The sequence below is a fragment of the Brassica napus genome, chromosome C7, assembly GCF_020379485.1.
Source record: "Brassica napus cultivar Da-Ae chromosome C7, Da-Ae, whole genome shotgun sequence".
Classification (NCBI taxonomy): Eukaryota; Viridiplantae; Streptophyta; class Magnoliopsida; order Brassicales; family Brassicaceae; genus Brassica; species Brassica napus.
In genome coordinates, this window is record NC_063450.1 from 33,528,630 (window position 1) to 33,550,612 (window position 21,983).

The 21,983-nt window shown below is 35.5% G+C and overlaps 3 protein-coding genes across 6 annotated transcripts; 1 reads left to right on the forward strand and 2 right to left on the reverse strand.

Moving 5' to 3' along the window:
* The first annotated feature begins 3,494 nt into the window (after window positions 1-3,494).
* Window positions 3,495-6,784, forward strand: LOC106435888 (disease resistance protein RPV1). Of its 4 annotated transcripts, none has more exons than XR_001287048.3 (7): window positions 3,495-3,761; window positions 3,872-3,931; window positions 3,996-4,130; window positions 4,218-4,380; window positions 4,460-4,549; window positions 4,776-4,924; window positions 5,490-5,728. XR_001287048.3 is itself a non-coding variant. In XM_013876825.3 (4 exons), the coding sequence occupies exons 2-4, from the start codon at window positions 5,443-5,445 to the stop codon at window positions 6,640-6,642; spliced, it is 942 nt and encodes a 313-aa protein (XP_013732279.1). In that variant the 5' UTR covers window positions 4,776-4,924; window positions 5,308-5,442; the 3' UTR covers window positions 6,643-6,784. The 4 variants fall into 4 exon arrangements, 1 of the variants encoding a protein (XP_013732279.1); XR_001287047.2 differs by having other exon boundaries at window positions 5,484-5,722; XR_007326002.1 differs by having other exon boundaries at window positions 5,308-5,538.
* Window positions 6,785-9,902: 3,118 nt separating this feature from the next.
* LOC106435897 lies at window positions 9,903-10,349 on the reverse strand. Its single transcript, XM_013876834.1, has one exon. It carries the CDS (start codon window positions 10,347-10,349, stop codon window positions 9,903-9,905), a length of 447 nt encoding a protein of 148 aa, XP_013732288.1.
* An 8,299-nt stretch (window positions 10,350-18,648) lies between these two features.
* Window positions 18,649-21,973, reverse strand: LOC106435891 (probable LRR receptor-like serine/threonine-protein kinase At5g45780). The gene is made up of 11 exons (XM_013876828.3): window positions 21,686-21,973; window positions 21,479-21,611; window positions 21,328-21,399; window positions 21,098-21,241; window positions 20,956-21,027; window positions 20,801-20,860; window positions 20,654-20,730; window positions 20,433-20,579; window positions 20,014-20,352; window positions 19,264-19,655; window positions 18,649-19,177 (listed from the first exon to the last, which is right to left on the reverse strand). The coding sequence occupies exons 1-11, from the start codon at window positions 21,783-21,785 to the stop codon at window positions 18,869-18,871; spliced, it is 1,845 nt and encodes a 614-aa protein (XP_013732282.1). The 5' UTR covers window positions 21,786-21,973; the 3' UTR covers window positions 18,649-18,868.
* Window positions 21,974-21,983: the final 10 nt, after the last annotated feature.

Consider the following 21,983-nt stretch of genomic DNA (forward strand, 5'->3'; position numbering starts at 1 on the left):
TGAGTTGTTTTGAATATGATCTACCAATACAATGATAAAAATGAATCTAATAGACACCAAAGTATATACCTGCAGATTCCACTGGTTGGTCAGGGGGTGGCGTAGCCATTGTGATTAAGCTTTCACAGTTTCTGGAGTTGAAAACCGAGAAGAAGGTGTACTACGTTTCTTGCGCTCATGCGTGAGGAATATGCGTATTTGGCAGATTTGGGTTTACTTGGAAGAGGTATAGAGAAAGAGTGTAAATGCTGGAGTACTTCTTTCCTTCTCAGATCAAGATTTTCCGTGTGATTTTGAGATTTGAAACTGATTTTGTATTAAACTAAAGATCACGTGCATTGATTAGATTGAATGAGTTTTGATTTATTCCGAAAAACCCCTGGAAACTCTAGTCAGCACACGTACACCTACCCAATACATAAGTCAACAAAACATAAAACATAGTACATATGCAAAAGGCAAATGACCTTTCCCCAGATCCCTAAAGAGCCCGTGTCCATTCACATAGATCAAAGAACCATAGACTGTGAAAATCGTAAATGAACAACATTAAAATTAAAACAAAACACCTGGGTTTGTCCTTCAGCAACTTGATAACATGCCACTACTCGTATCAAACTTAACTTCACGCTTAAGAACTAAAAGACTTAAAACACTTGAATACTCCCAAAACAATGTAGGTTTAAAAAAAAAAAAAAGATAAGTGAACCAATAGATAGTAATACCGAAATGGTTCTAATCCTGCAAAAACAGAGTCTAGAAAGGAAAGTAACAATGCATAGTCTTTAATAAAACCAAAAAACAGAGATAAGAAATTTCAGTCACAATTGCGCCGTTAGACTTCTGCTGACTCAACAACATCAGAACTCTTCTTCACCTTCTCATCGGCAGATTTCCCCTTTCCATCTTCAGCTTCCTCATCCAAGTTGCCATCCAAGATGCCTTCAGGGTTCAGAGCCTCAGGGCGCAGTACCTTGGTGACAGTGAAAGACATGAGATAGAAACATGAGATCATCCAAGCCAAAGCAATATTACAGCCTTAAAACGTTGAAAACCAAACTGAAGATACATATTTTCTCGGGTCAAGATCAAACCAGCCTTAAAACGTTTAATACTCTCTAGACTAACAGCCAAAATTGCAAAGATCAGATACAACCAACCAATATTTCATCATAACATAATCAAAACCAATCTGTTTACACAATTATATGGATTGAGAGCTTACCATAAAGGTCTCCTTTACGGTCTCAGACCTCATCAAATTCCTTGTGCCCATAGAATCGGAGCCGATCCTCAGGAAACCCAGCCGTACTGTCCGCTGAAACAGAGAGGACGGAGTTCCAAGAGATAGTCACGGTCACATTTGGCTCAGCAACACGGTACACAATTTTGCTCTTAGACCCGTAGAAGTTGGTGAGTCTGTATATGGAACCAAGGAACCAAGTGTGGCAGATAGGTGTCAATCCTCCCTGGTGGAATCACAATACCCTGTTCATAACAGCGGAACAACCTTCGTTACTGTCAATCATTCGACAAACCAAAATAGATAAATCAAACAAATATATTCCGATTCAGACCTGCTCGTTGATGAGCAGCATCTCTAGACCTAAAGGCGTCTTCGTGTGGTCCGAGTCCCAAATCCCTGAAGGACAAAACTGCATCGGACTTGTCAGAGGAGACAACGGCCTTTCCTTGGCGTTTCTTGTACCTAGCTTCACCGGCGACAACGTTGACAGAGGAGTCAGCAGTTATGCTTTTTTGGCCTAGCTACGACAGAGGAATTGGCGGTTTCAGAGGAACGGTTCACAGGCTCACCGGCGTAGTTGATCAACTTCGCGGAGGTAAGATCGCCGGAAACAGAGGTCTTGCTGTTGGAATTCATCTTTCTTGAGATTTTTGTGAGTATTGAATCCTTTCGGAAATGACCCGATATAAATAGGAGGAGATACATGAACATTAAAGAAGAATTCATGGCGCAGAAATGGATTAATGGGGTGGTGGCGATGAAACGATTTCCGTTGAGAAATCCAATCGCCGATTTCTTCACTCTCGTCGAAGAAGAAGGAAGAATAGAGACGGTAAGAGGTGGCACGAGAAATTAGGGTAAATCACGAAAATGAACTAGGCCTAATGGGTCTTAAACCAGGATCCTATTGTACTTTTTACCTTAGTCTGCCTTTTCTTTACTAATATTGCATGTTTCATTAAGGGGTAATATTAATAACACATCTATATTAGACTTTTTTCGGATCCAGCCCACTGTCCACGTCAGATCTCTCTTGGACCATTTGGGCTGATTAAGAAATCAGATCCAATTCTCACATTTTTTTTCCTTTGGACCATTGAGTCCAAGTTCAAATATTTTTTTTCAACCATTCTTAATTATTTTTTTTTCTTTTCTTAATATTATTTAAGCATTCATAAAAAAATGACTTTTTCGTTGAAAAGTATAAATCTTTATTAAAAGTATATAATTTTTTTTATTAAAAATATTAACCACATAATAAAATTAATTTATCAGAGTTATACCAACTTAATTCATTAAAGAAATACAGTTTAATTTTTTAAACATAAATAGTCATTTAAAATGAAACACAATAAAGAAAGATAAAAAGTTTAAGTCTTTTATAAAATAAAACACAAATATATGAAATATGACGCTAAATATTTGTCAATTGAAAAAAAAAAGGAAAATAAATCCGCGCTTTGAAAGCACAGATTAAAATCTAGTAAACAAATTAAAAACAAAGAAAAGCCCATTCGGTTTTTTGAATATTTTTGCCTACGTGGCACAACCACAGTTGAGGATATGTTACTTTTAGTATTGTATATGATATGATTATCTTCATGACCATTACTATAATTCCTAGAAACACTAGGACCTGTAGCTTTCATATTTGGCTGTTTTTTTTAGATCATCATTATCGCGGTTGTTTAAAGCGCAAATCTCCAAAATAGCAATTTTCTAAGTTTATATCATAAAAATAGCACTCAAAAACTAAAATGACCAAAATAGCACCTTTCTAAGTTTATTCTTTGAAAATTTTAATTTTTTTATTTTTCAAAATTTGAAATCTTATCCCCAAAACCTCATTTCTCAACTCTAAACCCTAAACCCTAAACCCTAAACTCTAAACCCTAAACCCTAAACCCTAAATCCTAAACTCTAAACTCTAAATCCTAAACCCTAAACCCTAAACTCTAAACTCTAAACCCTAAACCCTAAACCCTAAACCCTAAACTCTAAACTCTAAACCCTAAACCTTAAACCCTAAACTTTAAACCCTAAACCCTAAACTCTAAACCCTAAACCCTAAATCATAAATCCTAAACCCCACCTTTTAACTCTAAACCCTAAGTTTGTGACTTTTGATAAAACATTAAATGCTATTTTTGTGACTTTTGACCTTGAGTGCTAGTTTGGGAACAAAAACTTGATTTAGTGCTATTTTTTTCTTTTTATCTTGTTTAAACCCGTCTCTTGGTATTATTGGAATTAAAAAACAAAAAAAAATAGCAATTACCTTAGGAAACGTCTCTTAATCAAGCCACAGAAGAGACGGGTCTTGTAGGACACGCGTCCCTCTCTCTTGCTTCCGTCGAATCTTTTTCGGCGAAGGGAGAATCGGAGTCCGCTTCTCGACTGGTTCTGGTGATGTATCACCCGTCGATGATGTTCAGAAGAAGATTCGACGTGCTGAGAGGTTTGGCGTTTCTGTGAAGCTAACCGAAGAGGAGAAACGCAATTCTCGAGCTGAGAGGTAACATTAACACTTGGATTCGTCGACTAGGTTTAAGTTTATTCAAAATTAGGGTTTCGGGAATGTATCAGAGCATCGCTAATTGAAACGTGTTTCACTGTCGATTACAGGTTCGGGACTGTAGCAGCGGTGAAAGGCTCAGAGGGAACGAAGAAATCATTGATGCACAGGTGAGTCAAGGTATCTTAATGGAGTAGTTTAATGTCAGTGAAGTTACTTATAAGCATAGAACAGGTTCAACATCGCAACAGAGTTGACTGAGCGTTGTATAGATGAAGGAGAAGGTGGATGTATTGGTATAATGGTATGGATGAAATTCATGGCCGCTAGGCATCTCACCTGGAACAAGAACTATAACGTGAAACCTCGGTAGAGTTTCATTAGCTACTTTTATGTAACTCCTTTGTCTTTCATCTTATGATCGGACCTTATGCCTTGACTCTTTTTTTTCCGCAGGGAAATTAGTGAAGCGCTAGAACGATTCACCAATTTGATGGAGAAAATATATCTGCAGCAACCATATAAGAGAGAAATTGTGAGACTAACTATGGCACTTGTGGGTCGTGGAGGTCAAGGTGACGTTGGGCAGAGAATCCGTGATGAAATTCTTGTTATTCAGGTAAACGGTTCATCATATTATGGAGCTAAACCTTTATTATGATCTTGTTAACCTTTTTGTATTAATGATCTTTTGCTAGAGAAATAATCACTGCAAATCCGGAATGATGGAAGAGTGGCACCAAAAGCTGCACAACAACAGTAGTGCAGATGATGTGATCATTTGCGAGGTACACGTTACTATCTTATAATTGCATTTGTAGATTGGTAAAGTTCTAGAACTTTAGATTCTTTGTGTTGTAGATATCAATCTTTTTGAGATTATAAGTTTGCTCTGTCTCCCACTTGATACCGTAAGTTAGAATCACAACAAATACTTACCTTGAGTTTGTTTGGACTATTCCTAAGGTTCTTTAGCATTTAAATTGCAAATAAGAACGGTTATGGTGGCACCAGGTGGAGAGGCATTAGGCGGTGTGGTTGGTGCGTTCCGTCACATGATTCAAACGAAAGGTTTAATAGTTGCCTTTGGCGTACTAACCTGGACACTGCTCGAGTACACGCTTTCATCGCTTCCTTTTCCACATAGAAACCAAGAGCTACTGGTTAGTTTAATATCATTGATCAATTTGAAGTTTTTTGATTGTGCATTGTGGTAAAGTTTGTTGTAATGAAAGTGTTTTATAATTTTTTTTAAAAACCCATAATTAAGAAACTTGCAATAAACCACTTAAATGTTCAAATCTCTTTGTAAGTCTCTTAACTCACTTTTACACTTTAAAAATTATTAAAATTTAATTAAGAGATTCTTTAAGGAGTTTTGGGATAATGATGCTCTTAGTATCCACATGGTTATATCGAAACTAATCCGTCTCTTACGTCGTTTTTTTTTTTTGGCAACAACCGTCTCTTACGTCTACCCCAGACTTTTTCGGGCCAAAAATTGTATTCAATTCATTTATTTTTTATTTTGTTGACTTCTCTCCAGTTCGTGCACGTAAAAATGTATAGCCTGTCACCTCCCTACAGTTTATTTTAAAAAACCAAAAAAGCGGTGGTTGGTCCGTGGAAAGATAAATGATAGAGAAAAAAGTGGTGGTTGGAGAAGAAGAAAGTTTCAGTGATGAATTCAGATCCTAAAATGAAACATGATGTGTTCTTAAGTTTCAGGGTCAAAGACACTCGTGACAACTTCGTTAGCCATCTATGCGGCTGTCTACGTAGAAAACGGATCAAAACCTACTTGTTTGACGAACTACCATACGAAGAGAGATATGAAGAGTCGTTAAAGGCAATCGAAGTATCAAGAGTTTCAGTGATTGTGTTCTCGGAAAACTTTGGGGATTCGAAGTATTGTTTAGATGAAGTTGTAGCTATCTTGAAATGCAAAAAGAGGTTCGGTCAGATTGTGATACCTGTCCTTTACCATGTTGATCATGTGGACATTGAAAATCAGACAGGAAGCTTTGGAGAAGCTTTTGCGAAGCGACAGGATAAAGCCGAGCAGATTAAAGAATGGAAAGATGGTTTTACAGAAGCCATTAATCTCCCCGGATGGTCTACTTCCCACTTGAGGTATAACTCCAATTCATACTTTCCATTAAAATGCGTTATAGGCTTTCATAGATCTCCTTTTTTTGCCAGGGATGAGGAGATGTTGGTGAATGAAATAGCTCTTGACATCGAGAGAAAACTTCTAAGAGCGTCAAGAACAAAGGTTATTTTAATATGAAGTTTAAAGGTTTTGTAGCTCACAATTGTTGGCCAAAATGATTTGAATCCATGTCAAAATATTTGAGATTGAGTGAATCGGCTTGATGTATGGCTCTTCAATATTACTTTAGATCATTTAATTCTTTTCACAGATGTGAGAGCTGTATTAAGATCTTGTATTGTTTTTATACAGGTCATAATTGAATGGTCTCTAGTCATCACCAACCTCATGTTGGAAATACCTTCATGTGTCTTCGACCAGATCTCTGCTACTCAAAAACCTTTGTATACGTTGGCTGCAATGTCAATGTCATTTTTATCTTGTCTACTTTGCCTTGTAGATCTCTTTCATAAAGGTCGAGTTGAGAGAGTTGTGTGGAGGTGGAGTTTGCCCGTTCCTTGGTTTCACTATCCAACTCAAAGATCAAACAGGTTTGGTAGCTTTCCAGATATTGTTGGGTTGGTTTGCGCCTTGTGTCAAACCATTCTCACAGCCGTTAACTATTCATCCATCACACATAATGATGATTCACCCATTAAGTTCTCGGTTTGGCCAATCATGTTTGCTCTTGGTTTACTTTGCACTTTGCTTATCAAAAGAGCCAGCTAGTTTCCTGTTTTATGCGCAGTTTCTCTCTAAGTAGCTGAACTGGAACACTCTATGCGTTTGGTATCAAAAGATTATGTTCGTATTATTCTTGTGTAACACTTAAGATTTCCTTATGATTCATAGTTGAGACTTGGGTTGACTATTTGATGATTCTTCCAAATTAATATTAGAGTTCAGTTATATGAGTAAAAGATTGAAGTATCCAAAGCATAGATAAAATAAGACACAAACACTAAAATAGACTTGAAAGATTAAAAGCATAAATAATGATGAACATGAATTCCTGCATCATGAAATATGCAATTTACTTGATTACCTTCTAGTTCCATTTTTTTTAACAAGTCGATGACGAGTACAGTAACCAAGAGATCACCACTTGAATGAATCGTCTTCTGCAAACTCTAAAGGACAGTTACGTACAACGAGAGCAATCTGAAACGCACCGATCAGAAAATCTTTGAAAAGATGTTTAAAATTTTAATTAAAAGTTAAACAATTTTATCGGATTAATTCAAAAAATACTGTAACTTTAGTAATGAAATTCGAGCCTAAATAGTGACACTCCGTAGCGTTACAATAAGAATATTTTTAAGCAAAATTCACAAACATTATTCAAGTTTAAAACACCCACTCGCTCAAAGAGAGAGAAAACAGAAAAGAGAGAGAAAAGAAAAGTCTCGCCGACCGGCGGAGTGGGCTTCCACAGCCACCGCCGGTCCGGTTTATTCTTGTTGTTTGGTATTCGTTTAAGCCTTTCTTTTGTCTCGATTTAGTTGTGGTTCTCCGGTTCCAGGAGGTGGAGGCTTTGACAGCTCCGCCATCGCCGGCTTTGTAACCGCGAGGTAGAGGCTTCCACAGCTCTGCCGCGTCGGCTTTTGCTACCGGGAGGCGGTGGCTTTGTCAGTACCGCTGTCGTCGGCTTGTGTTCCCGGGGGGTGGTAGCTCCTCTAGTATCGCCTTCTTCGGTCTTGTTTTCTTTGGCTCACAGTTTTTATTCTCTTTCTTCTCGATCTATGAGTCGGCGCTTCAAAGCCTCTCTGTCTCTTGATCTATCATCTGAAACCGCTGCATGGAAGTCGGAGGTGATGGATTGATTGTAGGCGGTTATTTGCTCGAGTGATATCATAGATCCGTGTTGGTGTGTGGTTAACCGTTTGGCTTGGGTTTCAGACGAGATCTCGATGGGTTAGATCGATGGATGCTCTCCGAGGAAGGTTCTCAAGCGGTGAAAATCGGACGGTCTCGATCTGGTAGCCAGCAACGCAGGTGACGGCAGCTTGCTTGGAAAACTAAGGTTTCCAGAAGTTGGACTGTGGGATTTAAAATTTAGGCCCGTTTTTTGTTTTTGCTAGTTGGGCCGGATGCGTGGACTTTTATTGTAATGTTTCTTGGATGGGTTTGACCCTTAATATTAACAAACTCAGTTGGAAAAAAAAAAAACACCCATTCGCAATAGTTTTAATAACCTCGCACTCCGGTCCACTCAATTACTGGGCTCAAATACCAACTCGGCATGGGGTATTTATTAAACGAATGTGTGAAGTCAAAGTCGGTAGTCGACCTATCTAGTATCATCTGATACTGGGCTCAATATTTCTTATGCTATATTCGAATGTCTAGCCGAAAACAGCATTGAAGATGCAAAGCCGTGAGAACACTCACTAACATAAGCGGTTTAAAATAAAATTGATCCGCGCTTAAAAAACGTGAATTTGTTTGTTTTTCATTTATTGATCGAAAACTGATTTACAAACTATCATTTTTTTTGTTTCGAACCATAACAATTGAGTTTTTAGGTTTTTATCATTTGTTTTTTTTTTTCTTTTCAAAATACGGTATTTCTTCGAAATATGGTAGTTGTTCTATAATAATGTTTGAGTTTTAAGATTTGTTTTAATATCCGACCTAGATTCATGGTTGAACCTATAGATCCGATACATTGTATATAATCGTTCAGATTTAATGAAAAATTTGTTAATTAAAAATCTTATATACCCCGGTTAAAACCAAAAAACTCACTATTAACCTGCGATCTGATATCATTGATCCGACAAAACATAAAACATCTGATAGTATTTTTTAAAAAAGTTGATTAAATTACTCTTTTTTTTAATATTACATAAATTGGTGATTCCTTAGAATTTGATGAAATTTTATTATGTTATCTAAATAAAAAAATTATAATATAAAAAACTTATTGATATGACAATATCAGTTTATTTTCGTTATTAATAACCTATTATAAGTTTGTGTTTTTATTTTAGATTAAAAAATTTATTTTAAGATAGTTTTTAAAATATTATTGAACACTCGTAGTTGCCATATCAATATTATGTATAAAATGACATTATACATGAAAAATGATATTCAAATATGTATATGATATATGATGTAGGATATATGATTTTGGTTTGTATTGAAAATATGTATAATATTCAAATGATCTATTTTAAATATTGATATGTATATTTAAGAAAATAATATTTTCATGTTTGTTAATTTATTTATAGTTCATAATATATTTATACTTATTTTAAATTTAAAGTTAGTATATCTTTTAAATATATATATATATATGCCCATTATTTATAAATTCATTTAGGTGTATCTGTAGGCCCAAAACCAAAATACTTAAATGTCATTAATGAATTTTATTAATCCCTTGTAAAAATAAAAGTATTTTTGAGAAAACTGCAATTTTCATTAAGGGTAGAATTTGGGAATGATCATTTTTTAATGGTATTGATGCCTCAGTTTTTTTAATTACTATATTAAATATTATCATTGCATTACAAAGTAATAAAAACTAAAAAACTAAATTTTAATTTTAATTTTAATAATTTTCTTGAATTTAATATTTTAAATTTTATATCTATAGCATTATGGCATTGTTTGTAATTTTAATTTGATTATTTAACTATTAAGACTATTTTACCTATAAATAGAAGAATTCTATAACGAACGTAGAGTTTACTCCAACATATTACTTAAATAACAATCTCTAGTTATTTTTATTTTTTTTACAACAAAAGGCTAAGAAACTAAGAAGATTTCTGGTTCGAGAGCCACCTCGGGGGAACTGAATCAACATAAACCATAGCAGATGGCGAAGTCCTAGCACTAGAGTATTTTGCGCCCTTGGGATATGTTGGATAGTAAAGTTAGGAAATAATTCCTTACATCGCAAAAACTCCTCCATGTGTGTAGTGAACGCTGGCCATTATGCCGGTGTAGACACCATCTTCACCAATTGAGAGCAGTCAGTTGCAATCACCACCTCTGAGATTTGTAGGGTCTTCATGCACTCTATCGCCCATATCAAAGCCACATTCTGCATGTAAAGGTGATAGACTCCTGCGAATAGACATAACACCCATCATAGTATCAGTTGATCCATCTTTTCTGTAGACCCATCCTTGCCCCGTGTAAAGATCATGTTCCTTCCATGCTCCATCAATATAGCACTTGTTGACGCCATGTGGAAAAGGGTTATTTGCAATATGTAGAGATGCACGATTTATAGACTCGTCAGTCTGAGATTCTGCCCACAAAACACCTTCTATCTCCGCAGTCCGGAGAATATCAAAAGGGGTACTTGTCTGATTCTTAAAAACTTTAGCGTTTCGATTCTTCCAAATATACCACAATATCCATGGAAAATAATTCAAATTCGGTTCCTTGGGTAACCGCCAGAAGAGATAGTCCATATTTGTGAAAAGAGACGGGGTGGGGAAAATTCATGGGCATGAGGGAATATTGGATAAAGCCCAAGTTTGTAGTGCTAATGGACACTCAAACAACACATGATTAATAGATTCTTCCTCATCACCATATATTTGACATTGCATATTACATTTTATCCTTCGTGAATGAAGATTCTTAGTTACCGGTAAAATACCCGAAAGTATTTGCCAAACAAAATGTTTCAATTTTGGTGAACATTGAAGCTTCCAAGAATGAGCCATCAGTGGTTTAGTATCTGGTCCCAACACTCTATCCTGAGCTCCAATATCCAAAAATAATTTATCTGTTCGATAACCTGATTTAACCGTATATCTACTGTGATCCGTAAAATGTCAGCCATATGAATCTAGTTTTGGGTTACAACTAATGGCTAAACTCCGTATAATATTCACATCATCATGGTGAATATATACTTTGAGCAAATCCAGATTCCATGAAAGATCGACTGGATTAATTAAATCTTCCACCTTAAGTAATGGATTCAAATATTGATTCGGAAATTTTGGTATTGCTGACCTCGGGTGAGGAGCAGGGATCCAAGGATCATTTCAGACTGAAATGCTTGAGCCAGTTCCAACTCTGTTGATTAGCCCTGTATTAACCAGAGATCTAGCTGACGTAATACTTCTCCACCCATATGAAGGAGAATATGATCGGATTGGATCCAAAGGATCAGATTTTCTATGGTATCTTCCTCTAAAAACTCTTGCGAAAAGAGAATCAGGTTTATCTATTAACCTCCATAGTTGTTTTGCTAATAACGTCGTATTAAAATTTTGAATATCTTTAAAACCAATACCACCGTCCGCTTTATCTTTGCATGTTTTTATCCCATGAAAACCAATGCATGCCTTTTGTATTGCCGCTGCCACTCCACCAAAAATGGGCAACTGTACTGGTAAGTTTTTTCGTAACCGTTTTTGGTAAACAAAAGCAGGACATAACATGAGTTGGCATAGGGGATGTCACTGCTTTAATCAAAACTTTCTTTCCTCCTTTTGTAATGAATCGTATTGTCCAATTATTAACTTTATTATTAACCCTTTCATTAGGAAAACCAAAAACTTGTGTTTTAAATCCACCAAGACTCTCGGATATTTCCAAATATGTTCCCATACCACCAATTGTAGTAATGCCCAAAACCTGTTGTACCTCTAAACGTACTGCGTCTGGGACCTTATGTCCAAACTGTAGGGAAGACTTCAGAAAATTAATTTGTTGCCTTGACGCTCTTTCATAGTCTTTCAAAATCTGTAGAATAATCTCACATTCTTGCCTATTGGCTTTGCAGAAGAAGAGACTACCATCCGCAAATAATAAATGTGGAATTTCCGGACCACCACGCACAATTTTTAGCCCCGTTAGTAACTTTTCCTCTTCTTTTTTCCTAATATTCGATATTAGTGCCTCAGTACACAAAATAAACAAATAAGGTGATAACGGATCACCCTGATGAAGTTCTCAATTTGGTACAATATGTCCTTTTGGCTGACCATTAATCAAAACATTATATTGTACCGAAGAAATGCAATACATTATCCGAGATACCCACCTTTGTGCAAAACCCAGCTTTAGCAGCATCACCTCAATAAAATGTCATTCAACTCTATCATACGCCTTGCTCATATCTGTCTTTATAGCCAAAATTTTCTCCTTACATAAATTATTCGTTCTTAATCCATGAAACATCTCCTGTCAATTAATATATTATCTGAAATCAGTCTCCCAGAGACAAAAGCTGATTCTGTTTCTGATACCAGTTGTGGCAATAGCCTTTTCAGTCGTTGGCAAAGCACCTTCGAAATAATCTTATATCCCACATTACATAGACTGATGGGCCGCAATTCCGTCATCCTACTCGGTCGCACGGTCTTTGGGATGAGGCAAATATTGGTCATATTTATCCTCTCATCCAAATATTCAGTCCTAAAAAACTCATTAACCATACTTGTGATATCTGATTTAATAATCGAACAGGATTGTTGGAAAAATAAAGATGTCTTTTCGTCCGGTCCTGGACCATTTTCTGGATGCATCATGAATAAAGCTGATCTTACTTCCTCCTCTGATGCCTAAGAAGTTAGAGACCTATTTTGATCCTCTGTAATCAAGGTGAGTACCTCTTTTAAAAATTCTTAATAGCCCCGATGGTGATGTCGTCGCAAACAAGTCATTAAAATAATCTATCGCAACGCCTTCTACCTCAGATTCCGAGGTAACCCAATTACTGTCACTATTATGCAAACCCACAATTTTATTTTGTATTCGTCTCTGCTTAGTTAGAGCGTGGTAAAAATTTTGTATTTCGATCCCCTTTTTGCATGCCAAGTCGTTCTACTTTTTTGTTCCAGTATAATTCTTCATCCCTATAAGCTTCTTTTAATTTCCTGGAAACCTTTAACACCTCCTCATATGTTTTGGTGTTATCACACTGGATTTCCTCCAAAGCCTTCCGAAGAGAATTAATCTTTTCCTTCCCATATGGAGGATTATTTTTCCTCCAAACCGAAATTTCACGTCTACAATTGATAATTTTATCTACAATACCTGAATTATTTCTTGGCCTTTCTGTAGACCAACCTTTCGAAATGGAGTCCATAAGACCATCCATTCCAATCCATCTCTTATCAAACCGAAATTGCCTTCTCGTCCTTACTAGTTTCCCATCTAGACTCGTCACAATAGGCCTATGATCCGAACCTACCATTCCCAAATACTCCACAAAAGAGGACGGGAATAGGGTGTTCCATTCCACGTTCCCTAAAGGCCGACCTAGTCTACATCGTACCGTTTGTTTGTTCTTCGAACCGCTCCATGAAATGGTATTCCCCAAAGACGGAAATTCCAAAAGACCGCAATTTTCGATCATATTATTAAAATCTACAAAGGTGGATACATGTAGTAACACCCCCCCCCCCCCCTTCATTCTCATGGTTACCTGTTATTTCATTTAGATCCCCAATAACAAAGCACGGTTCCAGTCTATTTATCCCGATTCGAGTAAGACCTTCCCATACTTGGTCTCGAAGACCCTGAACAGGGTCCCCATATACAAAAGAAATAAAAATCGTTTTTCCTTTATAGCTTGTTTCAATATCTATGATTCAATTACTTGAATAGATAACGGAAACCGGTGAATCATGGTTATAATAAAGGGTCAGTCCTCCACTCCTCCCAATTGGATCCACAGTATGTAGATGTTTATAACCAAAATGAAATTGAAAATTCTGAACAAAACTAAACTGTTGTTTTGTTTCCGACAAGAAAAGAAAAGCAGGTTTATGTTTATGCTATATTTCCCTCAGATAACTAATCGTATAGTTGCTCCCCATTCTTCTACAATTCCAACTCAATATTTTCATATCCAATTTCCTTATATTGTTTTAAAATTTCTCAAAACCCTCGTTACGATAATTGTAACCATTACAAAATATCGCTTCCATAACACACTTCTGGATATAATCCGTTGAAAACCTCTCCAACCATAGTAAAATAATTTTGGTAATCATATTCCACGTTCTTCCTACTATTCTCCTTTGATTAATCATTAGATTCTCTTCATACTGTGATAGACCCTTTTCTAAAACCGTTGCATATAATTGGGAATCAGCCTGTCTAGACCATCTTATGAAACAATAAAACGCATCTATAGTATCAAAAGAAACTCTTTGTGTCTGTCCATGAGACCTAGAAAATACTTTAGCCCGAGCCCCCTCTCCACAGTTTTTCAAAATGAGCATCCAAGAGGACCTCATATGACTACCCAAACAGAAACCCTGAAACCAATTACGTAACCAATTCCGTAACCACCAAAACTCATAAAAGACAAACACATACCACAGTCTCAAAATCAAATCATCAATAACTGGAGCCTCCTTTTCAACAACCGGAATTATCATGCCCAACTTTGAATTTAACCTAGAGTAGAAACCACCACCAATAACGAGGATCTCCGCTACAACAAATCTATTTAGAGTTCCAAGCTGTTCGGAAAACCCGAGAAGCAACCAAAATTGGTCCATACCACAGAGAGCCAGAGAGTCCGCAGGACAGGTCCTCCAACATATCTCTAACCATTTTTTGCATACAGAGTGTATGAATTTAGACACATCAATCCCACACCATCATCATCTAAAACGTAAACCACAACATAACTATATAAACCAAATGTATCTTCCCTTAAATATATAACCAAACCACACGTCCTGCTCTTGTAACCAGACCACATCATCCTAACACTTTGGCAAACAAGCCAGTAACCATCCCATCTCCCTATCCAATCAACTAACCAACTCCACACCTCATACACACAGCTACGAGAACCTAATAGCCTCATGATCAAAATAGAAACATAATTCTCCAGACATACCATAAGCAACACTCGGGAATTAGAAAAAGAAGACATGACACCATTATGATAACTAGAACCAACTCTTTTATTCCAACACCCTGACATAATCAGAGGCAATTTAAACCAGAAAAACTGAGCAGAAAATAATAGAGACTTTATATCAAAAGCCCAACACTTATTCATAAACTTAAATTAAGATAAAGCCAACAGGAAACCTAGTCCTGGTCTGATTTCGGCTTCACCGAAGCCTTCTTTGTGGGAGCTGGACCCTTCCCAACCCCCTTACTAGCCTGCTTTGCCATTGCTTTGTTCCTTGGAGAGACAAAACCCTGCACCAGTCTCTTCTATGCGTTCCCCCCATCACAGCCGCATTAATAACAATCTCTAATTATAACAATAAAAATAAGGATTTGTTATTTCTTTTTCTATTTACAAAAGAAAAAATATCAATTTTTATTTTAATTTTTTGTGCATTCTATTTATAAAAAAATATAGATGGATTGGAATAAATTTACCTCTAATTGTTACTAAAAGATAAATACAAAGAGGGATGAAAATTCTCTAAAACTGTTAAAACGTTATCAAGTTAACCGGCTCTCGTGGTCTGGTGGTATAGGAATCTCGGCTGAGGTGTCCGCCATCACGAGTTCGAGCTCCGGCCACAGCGGATTTAACATCCCTTTCGTTGGGGCGCTGCACTCCCTACGGGAGATAATTGAGAATGTGGCTGCTCAGATACCAGAGTAACCAAAAAAAAAAAAGTTACCACGAGACCAATCATGAGCCTTGTATAATTCAGTTCATCTAAACCCACTTCATCTAAACTCATATTCAGTTTATCTTTTCTTTTTTTTTTGTCAACCCATATTCAATTTATCTAAATCGATGTGTGTAGACATGTTTAATTATTTAGATTAAAATTAGGGCAATTGCACCCGCTGTCTATGTTTCAAACATTATTTAGCTTACTGGCATATGCACTGTCGACAAAATCATAATCCCAATATTTGCCCCTATCTCTAGTATACTTCCGACATGTGCAGAACCTATATAGCTGGAGATATGACATCATATTTTCTTTTAATTATCTTTCATGCTTCTCTCTTTCTCCTCTGAATAAAAGCTTCATTCATCACCGATGTTATAACGCCATTCATGTTAATCTGAATCGAGAGGACACGATTTTATCGGAGCTTCTAATCTACAGAGTTTTTTTAAATGATTAAATATTAAAATGACGACATTAGAGATTTCGAGCTAATTAGGCCAGATATGATTAACACTCCCTCCTTTGGCAAAAATAGAACTTTTAGATTTATTTTTGTTCCAAAACGATAGATTTTCTAAAAAATTAAAGTATTTTTAGTAATTAATGTTGAAAAATTGTATAATTTTAATAAACATTAATTGAAAATATTTGAATTGGTTAAATAATATTGGTTGATATTTATTAGAAAAATGTATAGTAAAATAAATAATAAATTTAATGATAAACATTTATTATATTTTTAATATGCATGAATACTCTATAATTTTTTTTTTGGGAACGGAGGGAGAATTAAATTTCGGCATTCAGATCTTCGAGTCAGGTTTGTGTCGGTCTTGTTAGGTCCAGATTCTCCAGATTTTAGATATTTGGATTTAATAGAATAATTATAATTAACTTTTTTTTCTGTTCACCCTCGAGACGAACATGTGCATTCACTAAAATGATAGTCAATAAAAATTTATCAAGTCAAATTCTATTTATAACAAAAGTTAAAAAAATTTAGAAAATAGTATTACTTACCAAGAAAAAGAAAGAATTTTTTTTTGACGTTGTTAACGCCATCAACTAAGTTCTAAACCCTAGGGTTTAGGTTTTATGGCTTAGGGTTTAGAGTTCACCCCCTTAGAGTTTAGATTATGGAGTTTAGTATTTTGTTAATCACGTTAACAACGTCAATATTTGTTTTCCTTTTTCAATTGATTTTTTGATTATTTTAAATTTTTTATAAACATAATATGACTTGGAAATTTTTATTGGTTATCATTTTAGTGGTCAACATACAAATTCATAATAAAAACACATTACAATTTACTGGTTTGTGTTCGGTTTGGGTCCTGTCAAATTTAGTTGTCTAGGAACTGTTAATACTTGCTATTTTTTTTGTTCATAGTGGTTTTGGATCAGTCCGGGTAGTTTGAATCCAAAATGACAAGAAAATCTCAAAAATACGCGAAACCCAGAAAAATTCAAAAATATTCAAACACCTGAAAACGTACCTGAAATTTTATTTAAAATATGATCCGAAGACACGAATGTGGTAAGGCAAAAAACCTGAATCCGAAGAATCGAACCGAATCCGATCCAAAAAGTAGTATCGAATCCAAACCGAAAATAATTAAATATCCAAACTGGTTTAAAAACTCAAAACTTGAATAGATCCAAACTTAACCCGAATAGGTACCAGAACGTCCGCCCTTAACGAAAAATACCATAAATTTTATTCAATTATCCAAATTATATTTTTGAAAATCTAAATTTTACTCTAAAATTTAATATCTAAAAACCCGAATCTGAAACTTAAAATAATTTTTGTGATAGCAAAAATATACTATAAACACCCAGCAATAGTATTAAACCGTATAATTTTCTTTTGGTCAACTTAAGGATCAAAACGTATAAATATACTCATAAATTTATCTACAGGGCAACTACTTCTATGTTTAATTCACGCGCCCCTTTGTGAGTTTTGAATTTGACCTACAAGTTGGAATATTGGTAAACACAAACGTCGCTTTCTACTTTACACGAACGACATCACTAGGGAACAAGATGGTAACTTGGCTTTGGTGCCTTTATTTGAGTACCTAATTAACTTATTTTTTGCATGACTTCCTAATTATATTTCGATTCATGGTTTTCCAGCTAATTGCCCTTAAAATTATACAGTTAATAAAATACCTTAATTAAAAACATTAACTAATGAAAAGATGCCCTATTATTTTAAAAAAAAAAATTCGATGCCCAAGGCGAAAGCTTCATTTTCTCCAACTGAGGCACAGACCTGAAGATGTAGAGAACTATGCAAATCTTTATTCGTAGATAATTTGATATTTCTGGAAACTCGAAAAGAAAAATTATTTCCAAGTATCAACAATGTTCCTTTATAGCAGATTAGACATGCAGAAAGAAAAGGTCAAGTTTGCTATGCAGCAAACATTCACTACAGAGGTGCAACCACCACAACTAGTAGTTCCAATTATATTCTTACCTAATATTTGTATGATGGATGGTTCTTGAACTTATATATCAGGGTGTGGATGGGATTAAAAAGACACGACATGAAAAAGTCGGTTAATAGATGAAAAAAAAGACAAGTGTCATCAAAGCTGGAAGTGCTTACTTGGGTAATAGAAAGTATGTTACGACACACAATTTGTTGCATTTTGGATCAGTTACAAATAAATGATTTCGATGACCGAGAAGACTCAGGTATGGTCAAGCTTCTTAACATAACTGAAAGAGTTTGCATCACCCAAAAGAAGATTTTAATCCTACAAGATCTCCTACATCCTTCGGGCTCAAAACAAAATTGATGATTCATTAGTTAGAACTACTAGATCGTTTCAACTTGATTTGTTTTTATTAGTTATTTTATTTCAGTTTGACTTCCCAAATTTATTTTTTTGTAAAAATGTGTATGCCATTTTTTCTCTAAAAAGGAAAAAATTCTAAAAGAAAATAGATTTATTCCGATGTGTTTCCGTAAAATATCAATTTTTAAATAAAAAATAAAAGAATGTAATTTTTCCTATACAAAGAGTGAAAATAATAATTTCTGTTTTAGTTAAATAAATAAAAGAAAATTCAAATAGTTTTGCCTCCTAACACTATTATAAAACAGATACATGAGTTAGAGGTTCTCTTAGATCTGACAAATTAGCTCATGCAAACCATGGTAGATAACAAAGTTCTCCTAGATTGTACAGTAACCTTTTAGACAAAAATACCAAAAGAATAGAAAAAAGTTTCAAAGAAAGACAAAAAAAAATAATTTACAGATAATGATAATGACAACAAAACTAGGAAAACCCAATGAATAATTACCCTTTTCTTTTTTTTGCTATAGTCAATTCTTTTGAGTCTCATCGTGGTCCAGAGAGCTCAATAGCTTCAATTATAAACGAATTCTCTTCATGACCATTACTAAAATTCCTAGAAACACTAGGACCTCTAGCTTCATACCCACTTTGTGTCTGCTCATAACCATATTGTTCCACTAAACCTTCTAAAACCTTCAAAACTTCAGACATCCTCGGTCTTAAACTCGGATTTGGCTGTGTACAAAGCAAAGCCAACTCCACAACTTCCTCCAACACCAAATCATCAAACTTTCCCTTCAAATCTCTGTCCACCATCTCTGCAAATCTCTTCTCTGCTTTCAACGTCCTTACCTGATCCAAAACAACCAAAAGACTTTGATTCAATGCCATATGCAACTCAAAGAATGTAACAGAAAGATCCAATATTTTTTACTTACCCAACTCAATATCATTCCTTTTCGAATCTGACCATTGACTTGATCAATCATCTTATGACCCGTTACCAGTTCAAGAATCAGTATCCCGAATCCGAAAACATCGGTCTTCTCCGAAGACTGTCCTGTGGAAAGGTACTCAGGAGCAATATGTCCAATGGTTCCTCTCACTGCTGTAGTGACATGTGAATCTCTCTGGTCTAAAAGCTTTGCCAGACCAAAGTCACCAACTATGGCTTCAAAGCTTTCATCAAGTAGTATATTTGCAGCTTTGACGTCTCTGTGAATAATCTTCGGATTGCATTGCTCATGCAAGTAAACAAGTCCTCGAGCTGCACCTAGTGCAATGCATATCCTTCTGTTCCAATCTAGAGACGGCTTATCTCCATAACTATCTGAATAAAATCCATAACAATGTCATCTTTTAAGTAACTTTATTCATAAGAGCAGCGTGTCTACCAATTTCACCATAAAGGCAACTTGTTCAAAATAATTTTAACAAGTTTTTACTCAGTCGTGAGATTAAATTAAATAAAAAATCAACTCAATAGAGTTTACAATTTGACTTTATTATTAAAAAATGTATTTTCTAAAAATTAAAACTTCTCCAAAATGGTTTTTAGAAATTTTAACTAAATTTTGCCTAAATTGCTCAAGAGAAATGAAAAAAAAATTGTCAAAATATCTATTTTAATGCATGTTTTTATATTGTGAAAGAAGAACCAAATGAGAAGTGTTTATAGGTGTAATAACCTCTTAGGCGATCAGCGACACTTCCATTAGGCATATATGGATACACGAGCATTCTCTCTTCTGATGTCATACAGAAACCAAAGAGACGTAGAAGATTACGATGAACAGCTAAACCAATCATCTCAACTTCGGTTTGAAACTGAACTTCTCCTGTATAATTCGGATCTTTCAACCTTTTAACCGCTACAACGGTTCCATTCGGAAGGTAGCCTTTGTAAACCATCCCGAATCCTCCTTGTCCTAGAATGTTTTTTGGACTGAAGTTGCTTGTTGCAGATTGTATCTCGCGGAAACTGAACCTTTTCAGATGTCCTATTTCAAATTCATAGTCTTGCTGCACTATAACATCCATAAGAAGTAGCAGATTTTAGCAAAGTCTCGACATTGACATACACAAACATAGTTTTGGAGAGACTAACCATATGATCTTGAGAGGCGTGATCGATGCCAAAGTACCCAGAAGAAGAAAAACATTAGAGAGATGATGAAGGCGACAATAATGCCAAATGCAAAAGAGAGCACTAAGCTGTGATGTTTGCTGTTGTCTTTTTCAGACAACCCTGATGCTGCAGATCAATTACCACAAGTTAAAAACTTTTCATGTTTCACATTGAAAGAGCTTATTTTCAAGACAACATACCATTCCTCACAGGTGTAGCAGCATCTGAGCAAAGCTCTAGGGAAGCTGAACCACAGAGGAATGCATTTCCTACAATCCTACAACAGCTACAATTTATCAAGAACCTATTCACATAGTTTATAATGTGCGTTTTTCGACAAATCTTACCTATAGTCTTTTGCTAATATACGCGGTGTTGGTCCACTTAGATTGTTGAATGATAGATCCCTATTCAAGTTTTTCATAAGAAACATTAGTCTTAAAGATTAATTATATGAAATAGTAAATCGATAAAAGGTAATGGTAGGTGGAGCAAGACATACAAGAAGGAAAGACCTGAGAGGCCAGCGACAAGCTGAGGGATTCGCCCTGATAAAAGGTTTCTGCTGAGCCGCCTACAAGACTTGTAAGATATTAACAAACCACAAGATTGACTAAACCAAGAATCATTGTATCAAAACTCACAAGTAGTTTAGGTGAGTTAGGAACCCTAAAGAAGCTGGGATTTTTCCACTAAACCGGTTCCCAGAGAGATCTAGAGTTTTAAGCTCAGAGAGCTGGCCTAACTCGGAAGGTATTGGACCGGTTAACTGGTTATTCTGCAGTAACCTACAAACATTAAACAAGTTATAAGCCATTGTACACAATAGTCACATTCTTGGTTTTCAAAGATTGAACACAATTTCTTTACTCACAGTGTATGAAGATGAGTAAATTCTCCAATGTTTGTTGATACTGTCCCTGATAATCCTTTACTAGCCATCTCTCTGCATAAAAGAGATTCAATAATAAGAAAAAGAAGAAGAAGAAGAAGAGACATTTGTTGCGGTGTGTGATAATACTTACAGAGAAACAACGAAGCCTTCAGCAGAGCAACCAACCATGTTCCAAGTACAAGGATCAACAGAGTTTATATCCCAACCAGACAAAACCTCTGTTTCATCTTTCATCTTGTTCTTCACTGACATTAACGCAGCGACTACAAGACGAAACAAAAAAAAGTTAAAACATTTTTTCACTATTGATTTTGTCCTGAAAAGGAAAACACATTACCTTCATAGTTAACACCCTTTGGAGATAAGAGACTGTCCATGGCGTAAACAGAATTAAAAGCCCAGAAGCCTAAAAACATGAACTTCATCACAATCTCCATTTCAAGTGAGAACAAGTTTTCTTTCTTTCTTTTACTTTGTTCAGTGTTTTTATCGTTTTGCCGCAATTATTTGTCTGCTGGGTTCTTGCCCCATTGTCTAGGGCAAATCAATAGCGCCATTAAAATCAATGAAGTTAACATTTTAAAATACATTTAATTCATTAAATTATTTGGTGGCCCGGTTGGTTTCTGAGTTAT

Excerpts from the sequence above, each read along its gene's own strand:
- LOC106435891 (XM_013876828.3), bottom strand. The coding sequence starts at position 21,785 with ATGGAGATTGTGATGAAGTTCATGTTTTTAGGCTTCTGGGCTTTTAAT. Across the intron at positions 20,731-20,800 it reads ATATTAGCAAAAGACTATAG|GATTGTAGGAAATGCATTCC; the intron begins GTAAGATTTGTC and ends TAGCTGTTGTAG. Across the intron at positions 20,353-20,432 it reads ACGCCTCTCAAGATCATATG|TGCAGCAAGACTATGAATTT; the intron begins GTTAGTCTCTCC and ends TGGATGTTATAG.
- LOC106435897 (XM_013876834.1), bottom strand. The coding sequence starts at position 10,349 with ATGGACTATCTCTTCTGGCGGTTACCCAAGGAACCGAATTTGAATTAT.
- LOC106435888 (XM_013876825.3), top strand. The coding sequence starts at position 5,443 with ATGAATTCAGATCCTAAAATGAAACATGATGTGTTCTTAAGTTTCAGG. Across the intron at positions 5,895-5,963 it reads TGGTCTACTTCCCACTTGAG|GGATGAGGAGATGTTGGTGA; the intron begins GTATAACTCCAA and ends TTTTTTTGCCAG. Across the intron at positions 6,037-6,225 it reads TAAGAGCGTCAAGAACAAAG|GTCATAATTGAATGGTCTCT; the intron begins GTTATTTTAATA and ends GTTTTTATACAG.